The 26,558-nt window shown below is 43.0% G+C and overlaps 1 protein-coding gene across 1 annotated transcript in view; it reads left to right on the forward strand.

The window, feature by feature from the left end:
• Positions 1-26,558, forward strand: part of LOC137429749 (voltage-dependent L-type calcium channel subunit alpha-1D) — a 519,508-nt gene that overhangs the window by 417,034 nt on the left and 75,916 nt on the right. The window contains exon 29 of the mRNA XM_078779833.1: positions 9,217-9,327. Within this exon, the coding sequence (XP_078635959.1) occupies positions 9,217-9,327 (111 nt within the window). The remainder of the gene's footprint in view (positions 1-9,216; positions 9,328-26,558) is intronic.

Raw genomic sequence — 26,558 nt, forward strand, 5'->3', positions numbered from 1 at the left:
TGATTTATACGCTTTCGTAACGCAATCAATACTAATTAAACCCTCCGGTGGACCAACGAAGGAAACAATCCAAATCAATAAGGAAATCACACCAAGGATCCGGATCAATCAACAATATATTCACCCCTGGGTAGAATCATCCACAACACAATACTTCAACGCTCAGTATGAATATTCCAACAATATTTCTAAGATGGCCATCTTATATATTTCCCCCCCTTGACCCCACTCACGACATCCTCAATAGTCACTGTCCCTCACAATGTCTCTGGGCTCCTCCAGACCAAGGTGAAGGTCGACTTATCCGCACACGGGCGGTTGAACGGACCCCTTGCTGACGTGCTCCAAATGTGCACGTCCCGTACCGGGAACGGTTGCTGCAGCGGACACCTCCTCGGGACGCCACCGGGGTCGGAGCCCGTGATCGCGGCCTCTGGGCTGTGAACGGCTCGCAAAGCACGCGAGGCCCAAGGTGCGACCCGTACACGCCCTCGTAGGCGTCGAGGCGAACAGTGCCGGACGCTTGGTTCCTTCCAGGAACCCACGGCAACCTGACACGTAACAGGCAACCACCCCGCGCCGGTAACTCCTCTCGCCAGACGGGCTTTTCAAACTCAGCGTTCCAAAGCAGGTAAAGATCGACTCGGCTCGCGTCGGAGCTGCTCGAGGATCAAGATGGCCGCTTCTCTCCCGACCTTGTCTTCCCTTTTTCCCTGCCGGTTCACGATCCCGTTTCCGGTCTCGTTCTTACCAGGAGCGCTTCTAACCATTTAACCACAACAACCTTTAATAGAATAAACATGAATAAGAAATGACCTGAATAGTAATTCACATAAATCCGGAATTCGTAACACGTCCCCGGATATGAATCCGATAGAGAACTTGTGGGCAGATTTTTTTTTTGTGGGGGTGAACTTACTTTTCAAGATGCCTTAGAACCAAAAGTTCATTGGAATTATGTTGAAATTATTCTAGATTTTGTTAATGTGACCTTTAAAAGAAACAAAAACCACATTTGACATTTCGAAACAAATAAATTGATCCTTGAAAGTGATGTAAACTGATATCGAACTCAATTCATGGACAGTACTGTGTTAAACTTCTGTACATTTTCCAGAAGTATCTCTTTATTTTGCACATTAGCCAAATTTTTTTTTAACAAAAACAAAAGTTAAATTACGACTGGGATTACGGACAGTAAAATTACAGTTCAGTACTTCGTGTAACCCCCACGAGCATTCAGGAGAGCACGTACATGTTGAGGCATGCTGTTCACGAGATTTGCCAAGGTTTGGACAGGAATCGCTTGCCATGCAGTGACAATAGCCTGCTGCAATTCACGCACAGAGGTCGGCTGCTGTTCCAAGTGGTCGATTTGATGCGTTAATTCTGCCCACAAGTTCTCTATCGGATTCATATCCGGGGACATGGCAGGCCACTCCATATGCTCTACACCACGGTCAGCAAGAAAGTGTTGGATCATGCAAGCACGATGAGGCCGTGCATTGTCATCTTGGAAGACAATGTTTCCTCGAAAGGCTGCACGAGCAAATGGAAGCAATGTTTCTTCCAGAATGGCACTGTACTTGAACTGGTTCAGGTTTCCATTCAGAACAACCAGGTCAGTTTTTCCCCCTGCATGAAAAGCAGCCCAAACGGTCACCCCACCACCTCCAGCTTGGTCTCCTGGCACTATACAATCTTTGTTGTAAGCTTCATGCACTTGTCTGAGCACTCGGATGCGGCCATCTTGACGATAGACCATAAATCTAGACTCGTCACTGAAGATCACGTGATTCCAGTGTCCTGGCTGCCATTGACGGTGCTCTCTGGCCCACTGCAATCGGCGCTGGCGGTGTTGTCTGGTCAGGCGTGGCTTTCTCAGGGGACGCCTGGCACGATAGCCTGCTTGAACCAGTCATTGGTTGACTAGCCTTCTGGATACAGGCACATTTGTCAGTTGCTGCCACTCAGCCCTAAGCCGATTAGCTGACTTGGTACGGCCATTGCGGACTAACCGGTGCAGCTGGCGATCATCCCTCCTTGTGGTTCTGCGGGGACGTCCTGGCCTCGGTATTGGAGTAGGGACACCCCTCTGAGCATTTCGTTTCAGGATCTTTGACACCTGACCTTGAGTGATCCCATACTGCTGAGCAATAGCACGCTGTTTCATGCCGTAATTTCGTAAAGCCACCACTCCATGACAAACAGCATTGTCGAGTTGACGGACCATCTCCAGAGGAAGCGGCAATAACTTTTGGAGACATGCAGCAGTTGTTTTCCAATAATACAGAACGCAACAACCCTTGTATACCTGACTGTGAAGCCAATCATCAAATGCACCTGTCCGTACATTTTGCCATGCCACCTGTGATATAATCCTGTTGTTGACTTCTTGCTGTGACAGACAATCAGTGACATGGTTCTTTTAACAAATAAATCACCAAATTGTAAAAGAAACTCACCAGATTGATATACTGAGTTAAGAAAGTAAACCCAAGTCAAGAAAAAATATATATTCCATATTAAATGCGAAGTCTGTGTATATATATACTGTACACTACAAGTCAAAAGTTGAGGTACACCCAACATAATGTGTTTAATGTGCAAAATGAACATAAGATGTGCACAAAACTCTTACCAAAGATATATCTGCTGATCTCCTGATAATATATTGTGCTTCAATGCATCTTTATTGTGCGAAATGTTGGATTAAAGCAATTTTTGGAAATAGGTCGAAAAGTGCAATGCTAAATCCAAACTGAAACGTGAAGTTGAAGTTATTAACGTTCCATCTCAGGAGCAACTAGAATGGCACTCTTCGACGTCACGATGTCGACTGAAATGCCTCTGCCCACATTATTACATCATTATAATACTTGTATCAAGTTTGATTTTAATCCATTCAGCTGTGCCCAAGTGAGCACATTTTTTCCTGACATGACCTCTGACCTTTGACCTATTGACCCCAACATTTAATCAGTTTATCTTTACATCATTATACATATCTGTACCATGTTTGAATTAGATCACTTCAGCCATTCTAGAGTTATAGACCTATTACAGACTTTGACCTTTTAACCTCTTGACCCCAAATTCTAATCATTTCATCTTTACATCATCATACATACCCATACCAAATTTTAATTAGATCACTTCAGCCGTTCTCAAGTTATAGACCTATTACAGATTTGATATTTGACCCAAAAATCTAATCACTTAATATTTACAATATTATACATACCTTTACTAAGTTAATTGGATCACTTCAGCAGTTCTCAAGTTATAGACCTATTACAGACTTTGACCTTTGACCTATGACCCCAAAATCTAATCACTTAATCTTTACAATATTATATCAAATCTTTACAGATTTGACCTTTGACCTCAAAATCTAATAAGTTTATCTTTACATCATCATACATACCTTTACTAACTTTGAATTGGATCACTTCAGCCGTTCTCAAGTTATAGACCTATTACAGACTTTGACCTTTGACCTATGACCCAAAAATCGAATCAGTTAATCTTTACATCATTCTACATAAGTGTACCAAATTTAGTCACAATCCCATCACTAGTTGACAAGTTATTGCTCTAACATGACCTCTGACCTTTGCCCTTTGACCTCGTGACCCCAAAATCTAATCAGTTGATATTTACCTCATTATACATACCTGTGCCAAGTTTGACTAAGATCCCTTTAGCCGTTCTCAAGTTATCGCGGGAACGAAAACCTATCACGGACGGACAGTCGGACGGACAACTTGAAAACATAATGCCTCCAGCGACTTTGACTGCGGTGGCATAAAAACTGTTTACAAATACTCTGGTCTGTGTGGAAGCACAATATATTATCAGTTGATCAGCAGATATATCTTTGGTAAGAGTTTTGTTCACATCTTATGTTCATTTTGCACATTAAACAGTAAAATATCAAAAACTGTTGGGTCTACATAAACTTTTGGCTGGTAGTGTATATATGTATATACTAGCAGGGGTACCCGGCGGGAGGGGGGCAGGAAAGTGAGGGGTGAGTTGTGGAGTGGAAGAGGGAGGGGTGCGATAGGTGAGGTGAGAGGGGGGGTTGGGGGCAGCGAAGATATACTACATATACATATTTTGGGGGGGGGGGGGGTGGCTTCAACAGGCCCCGCCGTTTTGGGGGAGGGGGGAAGAGAAGGAGGAAAAATTTACCCGTGCAAGGAGTGATTTAACCTCAGTGTTGCCCAGGTGAAAAAAAGAAAATTGTAATACCCTCTTAACCTCAGTGTTGCCCAGGTAAAAAAGAAAAAAATTGTAATACCCTCTGCCACCAACACCAGGTGGCGCGACAAGGTACACATTTACATTTTGAATTCACGCTCCTCTTCCGGTCACCCACACCCCCGAATGAGGCCTCGGACACATAGCCTATGTAACCCCCCCCCCCCCCAACTCCCCCCTCCCCCCCGCCCCCAGAGAAAGTTGTATTTGTATTTGTACCCCGAGTAAAGTATATAAGTGTTTATAGCTGGAGTACCCAGCGTTGCTCAAGAGAAAAAGAGTTGTGTACGTGGTGGTGAGTTGTTTTGAATTATGTGGCGTGTACGTGGTGGTGAGTTGTTTTGAATTTTGTGTGGCGTACGTGGTAGTGAGGTGTTTTGAATTATGTGTGGTGTACGTGGTGGTGAGGTGTTTTGAATTATGTGTGGTGTAAGTGGTGGTGAGTTGTTTTGAATTATGTGTGGTGTACGTGGTAGTGAGGTGTTTTGAATTATGTGTGGTGTACGTGGTGGTGAGGTGTTTTGAATTATGTGTGGTGTAAGTGGTGGTGAGTTGTTTTGAATTATGTGTGGTGTACGTGGTAGTGAGGTGTTTTGAATTATGTGTGGTGTACGTGGTGGTGAGTTGTTTTGAATTATGTGTGGTGTACGTGGTGGTGAGTTGTTTTGAATTATGTGTGGTGTACGTGGTGGTGAGTTGTTTTGAATTATGTGGTGTGTACGTGGTGGTGAGATGTTTTGAATGACGTGGAGTGTACGTGGTGGTGAGTTGTTTTGAATTATGTGTGGTGGTGAGGTCAAGTATTTAATAGACAATATGCATTTCTGTGCAGTGTCTGATACATCCAGTCACATCACTGAACTATATCACTGAACATCACTGAACTGAAATTGTCCCAAACTTCCAGTCTGCACCTACCCCCCCCTGACTTTTTTCAAATAATGCACCATTTCTTCCAGAAAATTATTGAAATTAAAAAATCTTTTGGTATCCACATGTGTATTTCTTTGGTTTGCAGTGGAACAAAACAAAAAAAAAGCTGAAAAAGTACTAAATCTTAGCTTATTCCACACAGAAATCCGAAAATGGCCTGGACAATATTATTGGCACCTTTTAGAAGTTGTTAGAAATAATTAGATTTCAAGCAGGTGATTCTCCTTTACTTTGGAATTGAACTCACCTGTGGTGAGTTGCAGGTGCCTGCAATATAAAAATCACTCATTCAAACAGTTTGAAAAAAGAAAAGCAGTCATTCTGCTGTTTTGTGTCCCTGTGTGTACCGCAATGAGCATGGAGAAAAGAAAGAAAACCAGAGAATTGTCTGAGGAGGTCAGACACAAGATTGTAGCCAAGCATGTACAATTTCAAGGCTACAAGTCCATCTCCAGAGACATTGTTGTTCCTGTGTCCACCATACGCAATGTTATCAGGAAGTTTAAGGCCCATGGCACGGCAGCCAACCTCCCTGGATGTGGCCGCAAGAGAAAACTTGATCGAAGATTGCAGCGAAGGATTATTCGAATGGTGGAGAAAGCACCTCGATCAACAGCCAAACATATTCAAGCTGAACTTCAGACACAAGGTACGACAGTTTAAACTCGCACCATCGGTTGCCAACTCAATGAAAGGGGATTTTATGTTAGGAGACCCAGGAGGACCCCACTGCTGAGAGAGAGGCATAAGAAAGCCCAGCTGGAGTTTCCAAAACACACCTGAACATGCCAAAATCCTTCTGGGAGAATGTCCTGTGGACAGATGAGACAAATTTAGAGATTTATGGTAAAGCACATCATCTCTATGTTTACAGAAAACCAAATGAAGCCTTCAAAGAAAAGAACACCTTCCCTACAGTTAAACATGGAGGATGTTCAGTGATGTGTTGGAGTTACTGTGCTGCCTCTGGCACTGGATGCCTTGAATGTGTGCATGGAATCATGAAATCAGGAGATTACCAAGGCATTTCGGAGCGCAATGTTGAACCCAGTGTCAGAAAGCTGGGTCTCCGTTGAAGGTCATGGGTCTTGCAGCAGGACAGTGGCCCCAAACACACCTCAAAAAGCACTCAGGAATGGTTCAAGACAAAATGTTGGACTGTTCTGAAGTGGCCAGCAATGAGTCCAGATCTAAATCCCATTGAACACCTGTGGGGAGATCTGAAAACAGCAGTTGGGAGAAGGCACCCTTCAAGTCTGGAAGAACTGGAGCAGTTTGCACAAGAAGAGTGGGGCAAGCTGCGAGTAGAGAGACGTGGGAAGCTCATTAATGGATATAGGAATTGCTTGACTGCAGTTATTTTGTCCAAAGGCTGTGCTACCAAATATTAAGTCTAGGGTATCAATAATTTTGCCAATGCCATTTCTTTTTTTTCTGATTTGAAAGGATATTTTAAGTTCTGAATCAAAAACAAAGGTTCTGTAATATTAACAGTGAAATAAAGAATTGTGGAGACAAAATACTTTTGTCAATTTCAACTTATTTTTCGAGAAAATTGTCAGTTATTTGAAAAAAGTGCAATGGTGCCAATATTTTTGGCTACGACTGTATAAAGCTCATTCTAACCACTGACTGACTGACTGATATTAATGTTCGGTACACCCGGAAAAATCGCAGAACCATTGGAAAGTGTCTGTGAATGAAATTATATGTAAAAAAAAAAAACCGTAAACGCATATGTAAAATAAAAATAAAATAAAAAATAGCTCAATAAATATCTAATATAAAATTGTTAATTTCATTGATTTAAAATTTTATTTTATTTAACATTTTTACTTTTCATTTTTTATTAATTTCATTTCATAATTGTAAATTGTAATTTCTCTACCTTTAAACTGTGCAATAAACATGACAATAATGTCCATATATGGAAAAAAGAAAAAGCGTCCGTGAATGAAAATTTATGTAAAAAAACCGTAAATGCATCCGCAAAAAAATTAAAAACCTGAATCGATACTGAGCATTTAAAAATTACAATTCTATAACTGTAAACTACGAAATAAAAATCTCATTGAAAATTTCCTTAAAAACTAAACACATCCATCCGTAACATAAATAAAAAAAAATAAATTGATATCTAGCAGCTGGTAAAAATAAATTGATATCTCGCTCGCAGCAAAACAGTAAACGCGTCCGTAACATAAATAAATAAAAATAAATTGATATCTAGCAGCAGGTTGGTGATGCTTGCCTATAATCATAGAGCTTCTATTCATTATGTACCTAAGTATGAAGCATGGTTTGTTATTGCTTACACAATGTGTAAACATACTCCACTAGTACATGTAGAAAGCTCACTCTAACCACCCACTAACTCACTGACTGACTGATATTAATGTTTGGTACCTTCCGGTTCACGTAGAAAGCTGAAATTTTGCGTGCCGTCGGATGTCGAAGCCGATGCACCGGGAAAAATCACAGTACCATTGGGAAGCGTCCGTAAATGAAATATCCAAAAATATGTGCAGCCTTGTTGTGCTCACTGAAGGTGAATCTAGCCAACGTGTTAACCTCCAACAACCACCTCACAATAAGGTGAGTTGTTTTGCTATAATAGAGTACTATTATGCTCTATTATTATAGAATATATTATTATTATAGTAATAGAGTAAAGTACCAACACCTATTTAAATGTATCTTTAATAAGAATGAAACTGTGAATGTCATAAATAAAACAACATTTTGACGAGCAAAGCTAAACCGATATGGATGTGCCACTAGAAGCCTCCATCAGTTCATCAATATGAACAACAGTCAGGTGGTTCAACCGTCAATGACGTCAACAAACTGATGGTCTCTTGCTACAAACACATGATGTGAAAATAATATGCATGTGGGAGAAAAAGGAGGGATCAAGGGGAAAGGGAGAGGTGAGACAATGGTACTTTACAACCAGAGTCTGCATCACGACTGATCAAAGCTGGCCAGAGAGTACATCTTGTGATTTGTAAACCACTTCCGCTCGTGTTGTGATAAACGCAGCATGCAGTAGTTCTGTTCATAAGCCGGCCATCGTTTTTGACACAGGTCATGTCACTCCAGTGCAGGTGTTTGTGTGATGGACATAGAGCTGGCTTTGCCACCTCAGTTGAGGTCTCACTTTGTCCTCACAGTTAAAGGTCTCACTGTATTCTTGAAAAGTAAGTCTTTTGTGTACCCTAGCAAAAGTCACTTTTTGCGGTTAGGCGTATAATTAACACAACCTTCACTGGTTAAGGATGGTGAGATGTGGGTTTGGCACAGGCGTCATTGGCCAAATGGCATTTACCGTTCATTGCTTCAGTTATTCGCTCATATTTTGTCTCCACATTCGGAGGTTAGCGGCTGCTGAAGCGGCTACATCTGGGAGTTGTCTTCCCAGGTGTCTTCGTTACATTTTGATAAAGATTGCTCAAGAGTATGGCAATAAAGTTCTAAATTACAACTAATGCAGAAGTTAGAGGAAGCGAAGTGTTCTGCTTCTCCAAGGAATAGCAAAAGCTTCACTTCTTCACAGCAAGGATCGTATGAGGCCTCATGGAAATAACTCCGCTGATCATTTGTCATGGAGCTTTCTATAACCTCACTGCTGTGTTTCCTTTACTGAGAACACATGAAGTAAGATACAGGTGACATTTTTCAAAAAGAAAGCATGATTAACAACTTGATGACGCATTCCCAAAACGTTGGCGCTTGTGCTCAATGACAACAATTCCAAGCGACAGAAACTCGACTTTGACCTCGGATTTTGTAGGACAACTGTGTATTTGTAACTAACGATTACCAGTCTGTTCCTTAAGATTAATTTTCAGTGCAGAAATATTCATACGATGTTGTTTACTTGTTGCCACACTGAGATTTGACTGCAAGAGATTTCATCTTGCAAAATAAATCGTGTAAAATTAACATTTTGCTCTTGAAACTATTTTGCAAGTCTTCAGTCACGAGGGAGCTGTCGCTTATTAATGTCTTACACAGCATCAGGGACAGTCTGCCTCCTTCAGAGAGGCGATGGATGTCTTGAACATGCTGTTCACCGGCCTTTTCACAGCTGAGATGATCCTCAAGCTGGTTGCCTTCAAACCACGGGTGAGCCTCTCATGTTTTAAAAGTTCCCTACCTTTTGTAAGACCTCTTCATAATGACAATTTCTAAAAGAGTGCTACTTGATACCTACAGTCGTGGCCAAAAATATTGGCACCCTTGCACTTTTTTCAATTAACTTACAATTTTCTCTAAAAATAAGTTGAAATTGACAAAAGTATTTGGTCTCCACAATTCTTTATTTCACTGTTAATATTACAGAACCTTTGTTTTTGATTCAGAACTTAATATATCCTTTGAAATCGGAAAATAAAAAGAAATGCCATTCACAAAGTTATTGACACCCCAGACTTAATATTTGGTAGCACAGACTTTGGACAAAATAACTGCAGTCAAGCGCTTCCGATAGCCACGAATGAGCTTCCCACACCTCTCTTTAGCCGACACCTCTCGACAACTCTCTATAGCCTACACCTCTCTACTGGCAGTTTGACCCACTCTTCTTGTGCAAACTGCTCCAGTTCTCCCAGATTTAAAGGGTGCCTTCTCCCAACTGCTGTTTTCAGATCTCCCCACAGGTGTTCAATGGGATTTAGATCTGGACCCATTTCTGGCCACTTCAGAATAGTCCATTGTTTTGTCTTGAACCTTTCCTGGGTGCTTTTTGAAGTGTGTTTGGGTCATGGTCCTGCTGCAAGACCTATGACCTTCAACAGAGACCCAGCATTCTGACACTGGGTAGAACATTGCGCTCCAAAATGCCTTGGTAATCTCCTGATTTCATGATGCCATGCACACATTCAAGGCACTCAGTGCCAGAGGCAGCACAGCAACCCCAAAACATCACTGAACCTCCTCCATGTTTGACTGTAGGGAAGGTGTTCTTTTCTTTGAAGGCTTCATTTTGTTTTCTGTAAACATAGAGATGATGTTCTATACCAAAAAGTTCTAATTTGGTCTCATCTGTCCACAGGACATTCTCCCAGAAGGATTTTGGCTTGTTCAGGTGTGTTTTGGCAAACTCCAGTCAGGCTTTCTTATGTCTCTCTCTTAGCAGTGGGGTCCTCCATGGAACCCCCTTTCATTGAGTTGGCGACGGATGGTGCGAGTTGAAATTGTGTCATACCTTGTGTCTGAAGGTCAGCTTCAATCTGTTTGGTAGTTGATCGAGGTGCTTTCTCGACCATTTGAACAATCCTTCACTGCAATTTTCGATCAAGCTTTCTATTGCGGCCACGTCCAGGGAGGCTGGCTGCAGTGCCATGGGCCTTAAACTTCCCGATAGCATTGCGTATGGTGGATGCAGGAACATCAATGTTTCTGGAGATGGACTTCTAGCCTTGAGATTGTCCATGCTAGGCTACAATCTTGTGTCTGACCTGTTCCGACAATTCTCTGGTTTTCTTTCTTTTCTCTATACTCATTGCTGCACACACAGTGACACAAAACAGCAGAATGACTCCTTTTCTCTATTCAAACTGGTTGAATGAGTGATTTTTATGTTGCAGGCACCTGCATCTCACCACAGGTAGTTCAATTCCAAAGTAAAGGAGAATCACCAGATTGAAATCTAATTATTTCTAACCACTTCTAAAAGGTGCCAATAATATTGTCCGGGTCATTTTAGGATTTCTGTGTGGCATAAGCTAAGATTTAGTAATTTTTCAGGTTTTTTTGTTTTGTTCCACTGCAAACCAAAGAAATACATATGTGGATACCAAAATATTATTTTAATTTCAACAATTTTCTGGAAGAAATGGTGCATTCTTTGAAAAAAGTGCAAGGGTGCCAATATTTTTGGCCACAGCTTATAATTGTAGCCATTAAAATTATGTTATTTATCGTACTATTATTTTTACTATTGTTGTTAATATTGTTATTTATGCATTTGTTTCTTTGATTTTTCTCTCTATACAGCACTAGCATTGCTGTGTTTTTATGTTTATGACTCCGCCGTCGAAGGCGCAGAAGCATTATGTTTTCAGGTTGTCCATCCATGTGTTTGTCTGTCCGTCCATGGTCAATTTTTGTTCCCGTGATAACTTAAGAACCACTGAAGGTTTTTTTTTTTTTTACCAAGCTTGGTACAAAAGTGTATTATGATGCAGAGATGAACTGATTCGATTTTGGCTTAAAAGGGTCAAAGGTCATGTACTGAAAGTAGCAGATTGTAGTTACTGTGATAACTTATGAACTGCAAAAGGGAATTTGACTAAACCTGGTGCAGGTATGTACTGCGATGCACAGATGAGCCGATACTATTTTGGGGTCAAAGCTCAAAGATCATGTGACCATTAGCTGAAAGTAGCAGATTTCTGGTGGAGGGTCTGCTGGTGGAGCGCTAAAGGGATTTTGACCAAACTTGGCCTGGTTTCCTGGTGTTGGGAATCCCTGGTGTTGGGCTAGCGGCTAGGGTGCCAGCTTAGGATCCTAGGATCCTGGGTTCGAATCCCGGTCGATCGCTGAATTAACGCCAGGGGGGTTGACTCAGCCTGTCGTCCTTCCGAGGTCGGCAAATTGAGTACCAGTTCACTGGTAATTCCCTGTTTGTCGTAAAAAGGCGACAAGAAGGGTTGGCGGCAGGAAGGGCATCCGGCCGTAAAACATTGCTTCAAAAAGGGGACCAAAAAACAACAACAACCAAGGTTCCCGAAAAAGGCCAACCCCCGCTTGCGGGGAAAAATGGCCTCTAAAGGTGGTTTTTTTTTGGGGTTTTTTGGCATAATGATGGACTAATTCAAATGATGAATTGCGAAAGATGATGGGAATAGAGCCTGTGATGGATGCTGTGAAGAGAAGCAGGTTGAGATGGTTTGGTCATGTGTTGAGGAAGGATGAAAGTGACTGGTTGAGAAGAGTGATGGAAATAAATGTAGAAGGAAGTAGAGGACGGGGAAGACCGAGAAAGACTTGGCTAAAGATGGTCGAAGAAGAAATGCGGGCAAGGGGGTTAACAAGGAGAGATGCAGAAAATAGGGCAAAATGGAGAACATTGTCATGGGGACCGCAAGGCTAACCCCCGTTCTTGCAGGGAAAATGGCCTTAAAATGCCTGTTGTTGGCATAATGATGGACTGTTATACAAAGGTGAACTGATTCAATTTTAGCAGGGTCTCAAGGTTTTGAGGTGTACATAAGCTTTTCCAGGCACTACTGTCATGTCAGAGCTATGGCATGATGGCTGAATAAAGGGAGTATCATTGTTATGTTTCAGAAATGTGCAGATTCTCATTTGATGTTCATAAAATAATGGGATTATATAGGACTGTTCAGAGATTGTCATGAGAGGTGTATGCGGTAGACTTATATTAAGAGAAAGCGATGGATTCCAAAGACCTGTTGCCCGAACTTGTTTTATTTTATTTCTCACATAATTTGCTGTCTCCACTTTACATTGAAAACAAGAAAGAGCAATCAGAGATTGCAGACCCTCCGCATGAGGTGTTTTTGGTGTTTTTTAAGGCATCTGTGTTAAAACAAATATGGCGGCCAAACCACGTGACTGATGGAGTCATCGGAATTTTTTTCTCCACCAATTTATCCGTAGATGATGCTCAAGAAGTTTCATCTTGATCAGTTGAAGTTTTGTACTTTTCGAATTATGACGTCATAATGGAGGCAGCAATGACATCATCATTAACATATTTTATTCCCCATGGAGAGTTCTTTACAATGAGCATGTCTCAATTTTTTTTATGCAGCGCTTTCGGAGATATAGAGGTGCAAAGTTTTTCGGTTTTTCGAAGATGGTGCCCGTACCACACATCATAATTATCATTTAAAAAAATTATACAGGTGAATGTGCACCTATGGTGAAAATTTGCTGTCAATTGGACCAATGGTTGCAGAGAAACTCATATTTATTCTGTGTGGACAAACAGACAGACAGACAAACGGGCTCAAATGCAATACCCTCTTCTTTGGCGAGGGTAAAAATGGGACCATGCATTAAGATATTTGAAAGGTAGTTTATGGTGGTAAGTATGATTTTAAATGTTTTTGCATACAATAATTATGTAGGTTGATGGAGTTTTCTTTTTAAGTTAATGGGTCAGATCATGGTTGAGATAAAGACAATCCTTACAAGAGATAAACAATGATGAATGGGTCAGAAGTCATAAGGAATAAAAGATGATACCATGGACGTCACATGATGAAAGAATGGAGATGGGTAGGCGGCCTTGACAGTTGTCCTATTGATGTGTTTTATTGAGAGGGATTGAGGCCATGAGGACAGGGTGGAGAGAGCAGGTGGAACAAGGCCAGCACAAAGGCAAAAGTGGTTGATGAAGTACCAATCAGCTAATGTCGGCAAAAAAGCAAGCCCTATACATCTGCTGATTGACTACAGATGCCAATACTACTCATGGCCTTGAACTCCTCAACCTCAAGGAGAGCCAGATGTGAGGCTGGAGTCCCAGCCTACAATGATGAGTCATATTCAGTGACACTGCAATTGAAGACTTTGTGCATGACAGACAACAATAGTGCCAAGAACAAATTTAGCACAACAGAGAATGGCCAGGTTCACCTGGCCCTGTATGCCAGTCCAGAAATATAATCAGCCCAAGACAGATCGTGGCAGATAGTGCTGCCTAGCAGCTCGATAAACTGCTCTGTTGATGGACAGTCAAGAATGTGATGGAAAGTTGGTCAGGCAATCTTTTGGCATGTCATTGTGTGGAAGTGTGACTTGCCAATACATTATATGTTTTGGATGGGAGTTCTATTTTATTAAAGTCAGATATGAGTGACTTGCCGTGGACTATCATTCATTGGATAATAAAAAAATCATCAGTTTATTGTATCTGAATCTGGAGTTGCAGTATCATAAGTTATTGGTTTTTGGAGAACAGCAAACAGGCCATTGCTAACAGCTGACCATGAAATTGGCCAATGTTAAATTTAATAATGATCAGATTTATGTACAGTAAAATAGGAAAAGGATGTGCCCCAGTAAGCCACCCTGAGGGATGCCAAATGGCGATAACTGCATCTTTCTATGTCTGAAAGCCGGATGGAGTTGCAGATATCTATTCCTGTGGCAGGTATTTCTTGTTTGGCATCTTCATCCAAGATAGCAGAGTTTTGACAGCTTTTTTAAACTCATCTGATGAATAATCTTATACCAACTAAGCAAACTCCTCTCTAATGAGCTGTTGTGCAGAACCTGCTGCCCAGATGGCAACCACACTCCAAGATAGTGAGCAGCGTAACCTGGTGTCAAGAAGCCTACAATAAGACCAGACCACTTGCTTACCCACAGGAGGCAAGGATTCGTATAATTTGTTCAGGATGACGACGACAACTCACCTACTCTTTGTGAAAGACACCATGAGATTTTTAATGTCCACCACTTACAGGACTGTGAGCCAGCAGCAAAATTAAATTATTTCAAGGGGGGGGGGGGGGGGGTTCCCTTTTCCACAGAAATCACGATATATTCGAGTTAGCATGCTCCAGGTTTGTTAGCTGTGGAGTGGTTTCAATGATTAGCCTCCATCTCTGGGCTGACTTCCGGAGCTGATGCAGACCCTGCTGAATCTCTGGGCTGACTTGAGCAGCGCCCTTTGTTCTAGCTTCGGAGTCGCTCCAACTCCGGCTGCTTTTGCCTGACCCTGGCTCTGGAGCCACCAAAGCCCTATGCATGACTATCATCATGTTATTTAAGGATTTGTTGATCTTGGTTTTTTTTTTTTTTTTAATCGGCTTAAATGTGTCTTTTTTATTAGTGTGAAACCTCATTTTCAGGATTTTTAAAATTTATATATTTTACAAATGTCTTGGCTATAGATATTCAATAAAAACAACATACTACCAAAAATTCTCATTTAATCCTTCAACATAAAGAAAAATGTTATCTGTTTATTTAATTTTAACCCTAAACACATTTGTGTGTATACTTCATTGTCTGTTGACCGTACAGGTTAGTGAAGTACAAAATCAAGGTATAGAGTTGTGTATCAAGTTGTGTTTGAGTTGCAAGGGTGTCGATCATGTTCACTGCCACAACGGACCAACTCTGATACATTGCCAGTGTTAATGAAGAGAACCAACTATCTCACACAGTTGTACGTGTATGGCTCTTACTTGACCAGAAAGTGCTGAAAGATCTCTCTGCAGTGGCAGGTGTCACCGGCAGCATAGCTGTAGTTCTCAATTATCGAATTATCTTGTTCTGTCAAGTCGTGTCTGACTTCTGGTGACATTCATGATCAGATTTCTTCAAACATCCCTGTCGTGCACTGCTTCCCGAAGCTCTGGAAGAGACCCTTGATTGTAACCTTTACTCTATCCATCCAGAACATACAAGGTCTGCCTCTTCCTCTTCTTCCTTCAAGCATACCCTGCATGGTTGATTTCTCCAGATTTTCGTTTTCTGCATCCATGATGTGTCCAACGTATGACAGTTTCTGTTTTAGCATCAGCGCTTCCAATGTGCACGGTGGTCTCGTTTCTTCAAGCATTGATTTGTTTGTTCTTCTTGCAGCCCATGGAATCTTTAACATTCGCTCCAGCACCACATTTCCAAACTGCCAATCTTCTTCCATTCTTTCCCTGTCCATAATTCACATCCATACATTGCAACTGGAAATACCAGAACATTCTCCAGCCTCCTCTATGTTTGAATTGGCACATGTTTGTCTTTCCAGATATTTGTCAATCCTGGCATTGCTGTTCTCCCGACTACTAACTGTCTATTAATTTCTCCTCCACATTCTCGACTCGCATCAATCTTAGAACCCAGAAAGAAGATCTCAGTAGAGAGGTGATATTAGGATAGATTGTGCTGTTGCATTACACGAGTATTTCAATCACATTAGGTGGCCATTTTTTTTCCCTTGAGTGTTTACCCATTTCGGGTACCACCTCTCTACTTCAGCAGAAACCACAGTGGCCTATGCCACATCTGACTGATACACCTCCAAATCTAAGACAAAATGAGTGTTCCTATCTTCATCACCAGACGTGGTGGCATAATGGTTAGACTGTTAGAGCATCCGCCCTGAGTCTGCGAGGTCGACGGTTTGAACCAGACCCTGGACGAATCATGCCAAAGACTGAAGAAATGGTACTTACCACTTCCTTGCTTGTCGCTCAGCATTTTAAAAGGATGGCACACGGACAACAATAGGTTGGCAACCAGTGCACAGGTTTGATTGGCCTCTTCTTGCATTGAAGTTTCTTGGAAGGCAACTCGTATTATTATTATTATTATCATCATTATTATTATCACCATATACAGTCACATGAAAAAGTAAGTACACCCCATGTAAAGTTTTGACTTTTTCAACATATTTCAACATACAGCTATTTGATCTTCATTTCAACAATATTGACAGATAAAGGTGAGATAATATAACAATTATCATGAAACATGTATATTTTGTAGTCCATTGTATAATTTAAATAAACATAAATGCAAATTTCGCATGTGGAAAAAGTAAGTACACCCTTACATTTATCACTACTTCAAATATCTAAAATTAGAATCAGGTGCACCAGCTCAGGTGCAAATGATTAGAACATCGTTAGAGAGGATCTTGGAGGAACCTGTCTTATTTAAACCTCAGATATTTCGTTTGGTTTGCTCTTTGTTGTTGAAGTGTGTGGCATCACCATGCCTCGATCAAAAGAGCTCTCTGAGGCCTTCAGAAAGAAGGTTATAGATGCCTACAAGTCTGGGAAGGGATTTAAAAAGCTCTCCAAACAATTTGAAATCAATCATTCGACTGTCCAGAAGATCATCTACAAGTGGAGAAGATTCCAAACAACTGCCAACTTGTTCAGGCCAGGCCGCCCCAGCAAGTTCAGCCCGAGAGCAGACCGCAAGATGCTGAAAGAAGTCTCAAAGAACCCCAGAATGTCATCACAGGACCTTCAGGTATCTCTTGCCACTGTTGATGTCAAAGTGCACGAGTCTACCATGAGAAAGAGGCTGCACAAATTTGATCTACATGGGAGGTGTGCCAGGAGGAAACCTTTGCTGTCCAGAAAGAACATCAGGGCAAGACTAAAGTTTGCCAATGAACACCTTGGCAAAGACCAGCACTTCTGGAACAATGTGCCCTGGACAGATGAGTCAAAGGTAGAGCTATTTAGCCACAGTACCAGAAGACATGTTTGGCGAAAACCAAAGACAGCATTTGACCACAAGAACCTGATACCAACTGTAAAGCATGGTGGTGGAAATATTATGGTTTGGGGCAGCTTTGCTGCATCAGGGCCGGGGCAGCTTTGCTGCATCAGGGCCTGGGCAGCTCACCATCGTAGAATCCACTATGAATTCTTCATTGTACCAGAGGGTGCTTGGGGATAATGTGAGGCCATCTGTCGGAAAATTGAAGCTCAACCGAAGGTGGACCTTGCAACATGACAATGACCCTCAACATACCAGTAAATCCACCAAGGAATGGCTGAAAAGAAAGAAATGGAGGGTTCTGGAATGGCCAAGTCAAAGCCCAGATCTAAATCCCATCGAGATGTTGTGGGGGGATTTGGAACGAGCTGTGCATGCAAGAAACCCCTCAAACATCGCACAGCTGAAACAATTCTGCATGGAGGAGTGGGCAAAAATTTCTCCCAGTCGATGTCAGAGACTGGTAGACAGTTACAAGAAACGCCTACTTGAGGTTGTTTCTGCCAAAGGGGGCAATACCACCTATTAGAGCCAAGGGTGTACTTACTTTTTCCACATGCGAAATTTGCATTTATGTTTATTTAAATTATACAATGGACTACAAAATGTAAATGTTTCATGATATTTGTTATATTATATCACCATTGTCTATCAATATTGTTGAAATGTAAGATCAAAAAAAATAAATAGCTGTATGTTGAAATATGTTGAAAAAGTCAAAACTTTACATGGGGTGTACTTACTTTTTCATGTGACTGTGCATAGTGTTACGGATTCGTCACTTCCGTTGTGGTGGTTTGCATCCACTGTAAATATTTCCGATTCCATGTATTATTATTGTTGTCATTTAAAGCGAATAGATATTTCTAGTTTCAAAAGTTAAAAGTTAATGTTAAAAGAAACAGGAAACCGGATCGGGAACCGGAAGAAGACGAGGAGAAAGGAGGCGTAGCGAGTGAAGTCGGAGAAGAAGCGAGTCGTTTCTTCGTCCTGAGCGAACGTTGTCGAGCAAGAGTCATGAGTGAACTTTGGGTTTCCTGGAAAGGGATTCCTGCGATAGGGTTGTTATCGCTGTGACTGATCAACCTGCGTGTCAGGTTTGGCGTTGGATTCCGAGGAATCATCGTTGGGTCATTACGTCTCAAGTACGAGCCGTCGGCCATTTTGACTCGTGCGCTTTGCTCATCATGTAAGGTCTTTGCTTCGCGTCAGCCGTTTTCACCATTCAGACGTCTATCTGGGATGTGTGTGTGCAACGCGACTTTTGAAGACAAACCTGAGGTTCGCCGATTTGGAGCGGTAAAACATTCATACCCGAGGGGGTGAATTTCCCAGTCGCCTTGAGTGCGCCTTTTTGCAGCTGTTGGCCACGTGACCCTTTTCTGCCGCTTTGGCCGCGTACGCCTTTGTGCAGTTTTGGCGGCGTGACTGGGCCTGTCATCTGAACGGGATTCGGGTTTGGATTCGACATCTTTCTGATGATTGCTGGAGGGGATCAACTTGAGCTCGAAGACAGGAATATAGTGACATTGGGGAATGTTCTTTTTTCACTCACCTGGAGCACAGTGAGTTACCTGATATTAGCTGATGGTACCATCATAAGATATATGTTGATTGTACTTTTGATTGCTATCATTGTTGTACTGTTATTCCTGTGTGATTTTTAAGACAATATTTGTTTGTTAGTAACAATTGGTGTGGTTTCACCATTGATTTTTGACACAGAATAACACATTTTTCTGCCGTGACTCCTCTCGGGGCTCGGAGGTACACCGCGACCAGGGGGTCGGGGAGGAGCAAGTAACAATAGTAATAGGTAAACCTCGTGCTCCTAAACTGATAAATTATTATCTAACAAAACTGATTTGCGGATTTGTAAAAACCGAGCTGTTACGTGAGCAGAAAACAAGCTCTTTTTTCATAACTATAGCAACATTTTAAAAAGTGTTAATTGTATACCTGAACTCCATGATCGATTCGACTCCAAATACATCCATGATCAATTCATCAGAAGATTCAACCAGGTGTTTAGGCAACAAGAACCAAAGCTTTTTGCATCTCTCATTTAAATCGACAAAAGGGATGGTCAATCCGGTGATCACAGTCCAGGTATGGAGCAATGAATGTTTATCGGTGGAAACTTTCCTGGTCTTCTGCAGAGTCGTTTCTGTGATGCCTCTGTGCACCTGCTCGCCTTGGGAGTCATCACAGGAATCTTCAGCTCTTTCCATATACTCACTGTTTTGGTAAAGATGGATGTAAACATTGTTGCATTGTCGGTTTGTTTGTTTTTGGTACATGAGCAATTATTTTTTCTCCAGCAAGATTTTCAGCAAAAATATCCGCATTGTTGGTTGTTTTTTTCCTGTCGTACTTTTGACAAGGGCAGTACAACACTCGAAAGGCTTTCTATCAACAATGTGGTGACAATGAATTGAAGATTGCTCACGGCACAGAACAACATTTGTGCTCTCCGTGCATCCTCATTAAGCTTGGTATTGGCTTAGCGGTTAGGGTGCCGGCTTAGGATCCTAGGATCCTGAGTTTGAATTCCAGTCAACCACTGAATTAACTCCAGGGGGGTTGACTCAGCCTGTAATCCTTCTGAGGTCGGCAAATTGAGTACCAGCTTGCTGGGATGAATGATCCCGGTGTGTACCCCGATTTAGAATTGCTACACCGTATTCCTGCGCATCATAAGAGGCGACTAAATGTTGGCGTCAGGAAGGGCATCCGGCCATAAAAACATTGCCTCAAACAAGGAACCATGATTGTCATGGGGCCCGCAAGGCTGGCCCCTGCTCTAGCGGGGGAAAATGGCCTTAAAACATTCATTCATTCATTCGTGCATCCTCATTATGTGACGTGCTTTGTGGTTCCTCTCAGCATCTCGGGCATCAGTATTTTTAATAATTCCACAAAAACACACAGTTGTGGTGCTTCAAACACCGGGTTTCACCCAATGACTCGAGTCTTGAGTGGACCGCAGCTGGAATTACCTTTTTTGACAATCTTGAAAAAAATGAACATGTGCCGATTGTATTGCGGATAACTGGAAGTCTTTGGAAAAACCTGCGCTAATGATTGCCGAATCTGTAGACACTATAGCAGCAATGTGTGTAAATAGCTTGTGGCTATTTCGCTGCTGTTTTGCTTGAATGCCACTGTAAATGCCTGGCTCAGTGTGCTGGCTCCATCATCGTCCTGTCCATGGGGAAATTGCTAATTGAGGCTTTTTTAACAACTTGTGAAGGTAAGCCAGAGCCGCTTCTGTGCTCAACGTCAACATCGATAATAAAATCCTGAAATATAGTGTTCTGGTAAACAAGATGTACCGGCATACTCAGCTCCTCCTTTTTGGTGTATATTGGTTGCTTCATCAGTGAGCACGGCAAATAATGGATCCTTCAGCTCAGGTAAGATACTCTTGGAGCAGCAGATTCAAAGGTTTACCTGATGTTCTCATCTGTGCCATCTGAGTAAAGACAGTAAGCAGCTTGAAGCGTTCCTTCATTGACCATAAGAACGGTGCCTTCTGACAGACAGATCGCAAAATCTGCAAAACTAAATCGTCTTGATGATGTGGACAAAGCGTCCCACACTACTTACATCTGCCCTTTGCCTGCCACATTCATAAAGACCAGCTTTGGTTACTGAAATGTCAAACTTATCTCCATATTCTTCCCTGCCATACTCGATTCTGCTGTTTCTTGCAGTGTGGATCCAACCGGTTCCTGTGATTATGCTCTTGATGACGAAAAGTCTATTATTTTCTTCAAGCTTGACCTCCTGCTTCCAAATATGTTTAAACTCTTTAAACCCAGTTGAATGTGAATTGTGGTTTTGCCTCGCTACAGTAGTCTCCAGTTAAATACTTTGCTGATTGGCCTCCTTGCTTGAATGGTGTTTCTAACATGGCCGTGGAAAACATTTCACAGAAATGCAAAATGTTTTTTCTTTACCTCCACCACCGAAGGTGAACGGAGGAGATGTTTTCACCCCTCCCTGTCTGTCTGTCTGTATGAGAGCAGGATATCTCAAAAAGTTGTGGACAGTTTTGGACGGAATTTAGTGGACAGGTTGGGTGTGTGACAAGGACGAATCGATTAGATTTTGGTGAAGATCCAGATCCGAGAAATTTTTAATTTTTTAAGTCATTCTTCACCATTGAGCGATGATGCCAAAAACGACACATAGCGTGCTTTTTTCAAAAGGGTGTGGATGGAATATAACAAAACTTGGTTGATGAGTTGGGTAGGTGATAATAAAAAGCTGATTAGATTTTGGTCCAGGTCTGGATGCACATCGGGCCTATCGGTGCTATGCAAAACATAGACTGTTCAGCCTGACAAAGGTATGCACCTACCGAGTGCCATTCTAGTTTTCTTCCTGCATTTAAATGCAACAAGACTTCATATATGTACAGTCGTGGCCAAAAATATTGGTACCTTTGCACATTTTTCAAATAACTCGCAATTTTCTCGAAAAATAAGTTGAAATTGACAAACGTACTTGGTCTCCACAATTCTTTATTTCACTGTTAACATTACAGAACCTTTGTTTTTGATTCAGAACTTAATATGTCCTTTTAAATCAGAAAATAAAAAGAGATCTCGCGAGATCTTGTCGAGGCGGTCACGGTTTTTCGAAGCTGTTCCACGATCCTCACGCACGCTCGAAGTTAAGTAATTGTCACATTTGTATTTTTGTCGAAACTGTATTTATCTTACGTGTGTGTACCTTTTGCGTGTCCCTGGGAAGATTATTATCAGTGTTAATCTTTCATACCTGTAAAAAATAGTCGAGTATTTCGCGCCACGTGGCCTAGTTGTTGAAGCTTCCGACCTTGAGGCCTGGTTCTCTCCGGGCATCCAAAGCGGTTATTTTTTCATTCATGTGTTTGTCAAATTTCAACTCGTTATTTTATCGTCCATGCGTAATATTGTTTGTTTATAGTTAGTTTTGGTTTGAATTTCCTGTAACTCGTAATTAATTAATCGTGTTCTGCTCCGCATGTGCGGCCTTGTACCCCCATCGGTGTTTGTTTACTTAACTCCCCTACATCGTGTTTTGCTTGGCTCTTAGTTTTTTCCCTTCTACCCCGAACATAATACGCTTTGTCTGACGTTTTAAATCCCCACCCCCCCCCCCCCCCCAAAAAAGAAAGAAAAAAAAGAAATTTTTTTAAAATTATTTTTCCTTTCTTCACGTGTGCTGTTTGTCTCATCCTGTACTTTCTGTCCAGGTGTGCTGTTCGCCCCGCCCCCATTATCTCCTTGCCATCCACCTTTTGCCCTGTCCACGTGACTCGTGGTGGTCCCTCTCGGCTCTCCCCCCGTTGGTACTTTGTGCATATAAGATTGTTTACGGTTCTGTTTTAATATTGTTTAAATATGTATAAACTTTCCCCTTCAGTGTTTTATTCAGTGGTATATTACAACACGCTGTTTTTATTCCTATTTAAAAGGCTTTTTTCAAATTCCTCTCCATCTCATTCCATGTCAAAAAAAAGAAATTCAATCTCTTATACGTCTCCCTCACTACATGGTCTAAATTCACATTCATTCCACCCCTCCTCCATCGTTCTGAATCGGATTGCTAACTTGAAAATCACAACAAACCCAATTTGTTATCAATGTTCGTCTTTCATTAATCATCCACTTTCGAAACTCCCCTCTTGCCCCTCCCCTCCAAATCCCCCCCCTTGCACCTACACTCCTAAACTCCCCCCTTGCCCCTCCACTCCTAAACTCCCCCCTTTCCCCTCCACTCCTGAACTCCCTCCTTGCCCTTCCCCTCCTAAACTCCCCCCTTGCCCCTCCCCTCCAAATCCCCCCATTGCCCCTACACTCCTAAACTCCCCCCTTGCCCCTCCACTCCTAAACTCCCCCCTTGCCCCTCCCCTCCTAAACTCCCCCCTCACTCCTCCCCTTCAAAACTCCCCCCCAACCCCTCCCATCCAAATCTCCCCCCATACCATTCCTCTCCAATTCTCCCTCCTCCCCCCTCCTCCTCAAAGCTGCCTCCTCCCCACTTCGTCTCCCTTCTATCTCATACCTCCACCCCCCCCCCCCAACCTTCTACTTTCCTCTGCCCCCCCTCAAACAACCCCTCACTGTGCCTCACCCCTTCACCATCAAACCTTTCATCCTCCTCATCCTTCCCTTTCTTGGAACTCTTCTGTAATATCTGACACACTATCAACTGCTCTCCCTACCTCCCCCTCTCATCCTTCATCTTACCCTACTCCTCCCCTCCCCTGTCCTGTACCCAATGCTCCCCCTCTCTCTTCATTAACGGTATGGACCTCAAACATCCGGGGCCTTCGCTCAAACCTGACTGATCTCTCCATACAGGTTGCTTCTGACAATCCAGACTTGATCTGCTTAACAGAGACTTTCCTCCTTCAAGATGTCTCTGATTCCTTAATATCTCTTCCTGGTTACTCCCTCCTCCGGTATGATAGACCTGAGCCTCGTCCTGGTGGTGAGGTGTCTATCTTTATCAAAAACTCTCTTCCTCACTCTCCTTGCACTGCCCTCTCTCCTCCTCACCCCCAGGAGTACCTCTGGCTACGGCTTCCTCTCCGCTCCCACCTTTTGTTCATATGTGTTCTGTACCGTCCTCCAAACAGTGATGACTCCATTTACATTTCACTGTCTGACAACATGGACCAACTTCTATCCACTCATCCCAACTCTCTCTTCCTCATATGTGGTGACTTCAACTGTCATCATGCCAGCTGGTTGGGTGTGGGTTCCTCTCTCACCAGTCATGGCACCTCAGCAAAGGACTTCTGTGACTCACTGGGATTGACACAATCTGTCAATTTCCCGACCCGGATCTCAGCCAATGGAGTATCTTCTCTTCTAGACTTGGTTATGACAAACTTCCCTGCTAATGTCTGCTGCTCTTCTTCTGCTCCAATCGGTTCTTCTGATCATGTGCTTGTCAAAGTGGACATCTCTCTGGCCATTCTCAGAGAGCCTCCTCCTCAGTCGACGAGTCTGGCATTTCATTCAGGCCGACTGGGACGGTCTTCAAGCAGCCATCAATCGTCTGGATTGGTCTCCCATCTCCACTGCCTCTGACATAAATTCTTCCTGGGAATTCTTCCAAAGCAAACTGCTCTCTCTCATGCACAGATTTATCCCATCTCGTCTTCAGTTGTCTTACCCTTCCTCCCGGCCATGGTACACTGAATCTTGTGGTGAGGCAGTTGCCCTGAAACAACTTGCCTTTGCCTCTTGGAAGGCAAATCCAACTGAAGGCAATCTCAGTTCCTTCCACCAAGCTCGGAACAAGTGTGTGTCTACCCTCAGGAGTGCCAGGAAGCACTATCTCTCCACACTCAAGAATGAACTCTCAAACCTGTCTCCTTCCTCCAAATCCTGGTGGCATCTGGTCAAATCCGTTTCTGGTGTTTGTTCCCCCTCCATCCCCTCCCTTACCTCAAATGGCCACACAGTTGACATCGCACATGACAAAGCCGAATGCCTCAACTCTGTGTTTGCCTCAAAATCTTGTGTCCCAAACCCATCTCTCTCTGTTCCCACCCTTCCCAGTCGAACCCAACTGCTCCTGGACTCTGTGTCCTTCTCTCCTGACAAGGTGGAGGAGTTTTTGTCTAACCTCGACTCTGATTCTGCAACTGGACCAGACGGCATCAGCCCACGGGTCCTAAAATCCTGCTCTGCTGCTCTATCTCACCCTCTCTCTGTCCTTTTCACCCTCTCTTTTGCTCAAGGTCATCTGCCAGCATCCTGGAAATCAGCAAACATTACCGCTTTACACAAAAAAGGTGCAAAAACAGATCCTTGCAACTACAGACCAATCAGCCTGCTCCCAATTATCAGCAAAGTCATGGAATCCATCATTGCTTCGGATATGAAATCTTTCCTCTTCTCCAACGGCTTGATCTCTGATCATCAATTTGGTTTCAGACCAGGTCACTCTACTCTGGACATGCTGCTTCTGCTGTCTCAACAATGGATGGAGGTCCTCAATGCCAAACAGGAAATCAGAGCTGTCTCCCTCGACATATCACGTGCCTTCGATACGGTCTGGCACCCAGCTCTGCTCACCAAACTCTCCTCCTATGGTATCCATGGAAATCTCCATGCATGGCTTGCGGACTTCCTCTCTGGTCGTAGTCAACGTGTGGCCCTGAATGGATTTCTCTCAAATCCCCTTCCTGTTCAGGCTGGAGTTCCCCAAGGCAGTGTTCTGGGCCCTGTGCTTTTTCTGGTCTTTATCAATGATCTCTCCGACTCTCTGGAAAATCCTCTCTATCTCTTTGCTGATGACTCCACTCTCTGCCGCTCCATTCCTCTGCCCTCAGATCGGCAGTCTGCAGCCTCCTCACTCTCTGAAGACTTGGACAAAATCACAGACTGGTCAAACAAGTGGAACATGTCTTTCAATCCTGACAAATCTCACACTCTTACTATGTCTCTCCGAAAAGATCGACTGGACAACCCTCCCATCTACTTTCTCAACAATCCTCTCCAAGAAGTTCTGTCGCTCAAGCTTTTGGGTCTCACTATCTGCCATGATCTTTCTTGGGAAAACCACATTTCCAAGCCGGCCTCCAAAGCCATCGCCGACTGGGCATCCTCCGTCGTGCGAAGTCCTTCCTCGGCACACCTGAGCTCCTCACCACATACAAGGCTTTCATCCGCAGCTCAATGGAATACTGTTCTCCCCTATGGGCCGGTGCTCCTGCCTCACACCTAGCTCGGCTTCACGCTGTCGAAACCAAAGCTTTCAGAATTATTGGAATCTCCTGCGATGAAGCTATCTCTGAGGGCCTTTCACTCACTCACCGCAGGCAGGTAGGTGGTCTTTCTGTCTTCTACCGACTCCTCTCCGGCCTTGCACCCCCAGCTCTCTCTGTGCTCTGTCCCCCAAATATTCCTACAGGTCGCACAAGATCTGCCAGCAACCCTCTGATGGTTAAACTGCCGAAATCTCGGCTCTCTGCTCACCTTCACTCTTTCAATCCTCTTTTCTCCCGCCTCTGGAACAAACTCCCTCACTCCCTTCAATCCCACTCGTCCCTCCAGGGCTTTAAAACAGCTGTTCACCACCATCTCTTATCTTCCCCCATCCAAAACCTTGATCTTTTCTACCCCCGC

Source organism: Myxine glutinosa, chromosome 6, assembly GCF_964187855.1.
Source record: "Myxine glutinosa chromosome 6, kmMyxGlut1.1, whole genome shotgun sequence".
NCBI lineage: Eukaryota > Metazoa > Chordata > Myxini > Myxiniformes > Myxinidae > Myxine > Myxine glutinosa.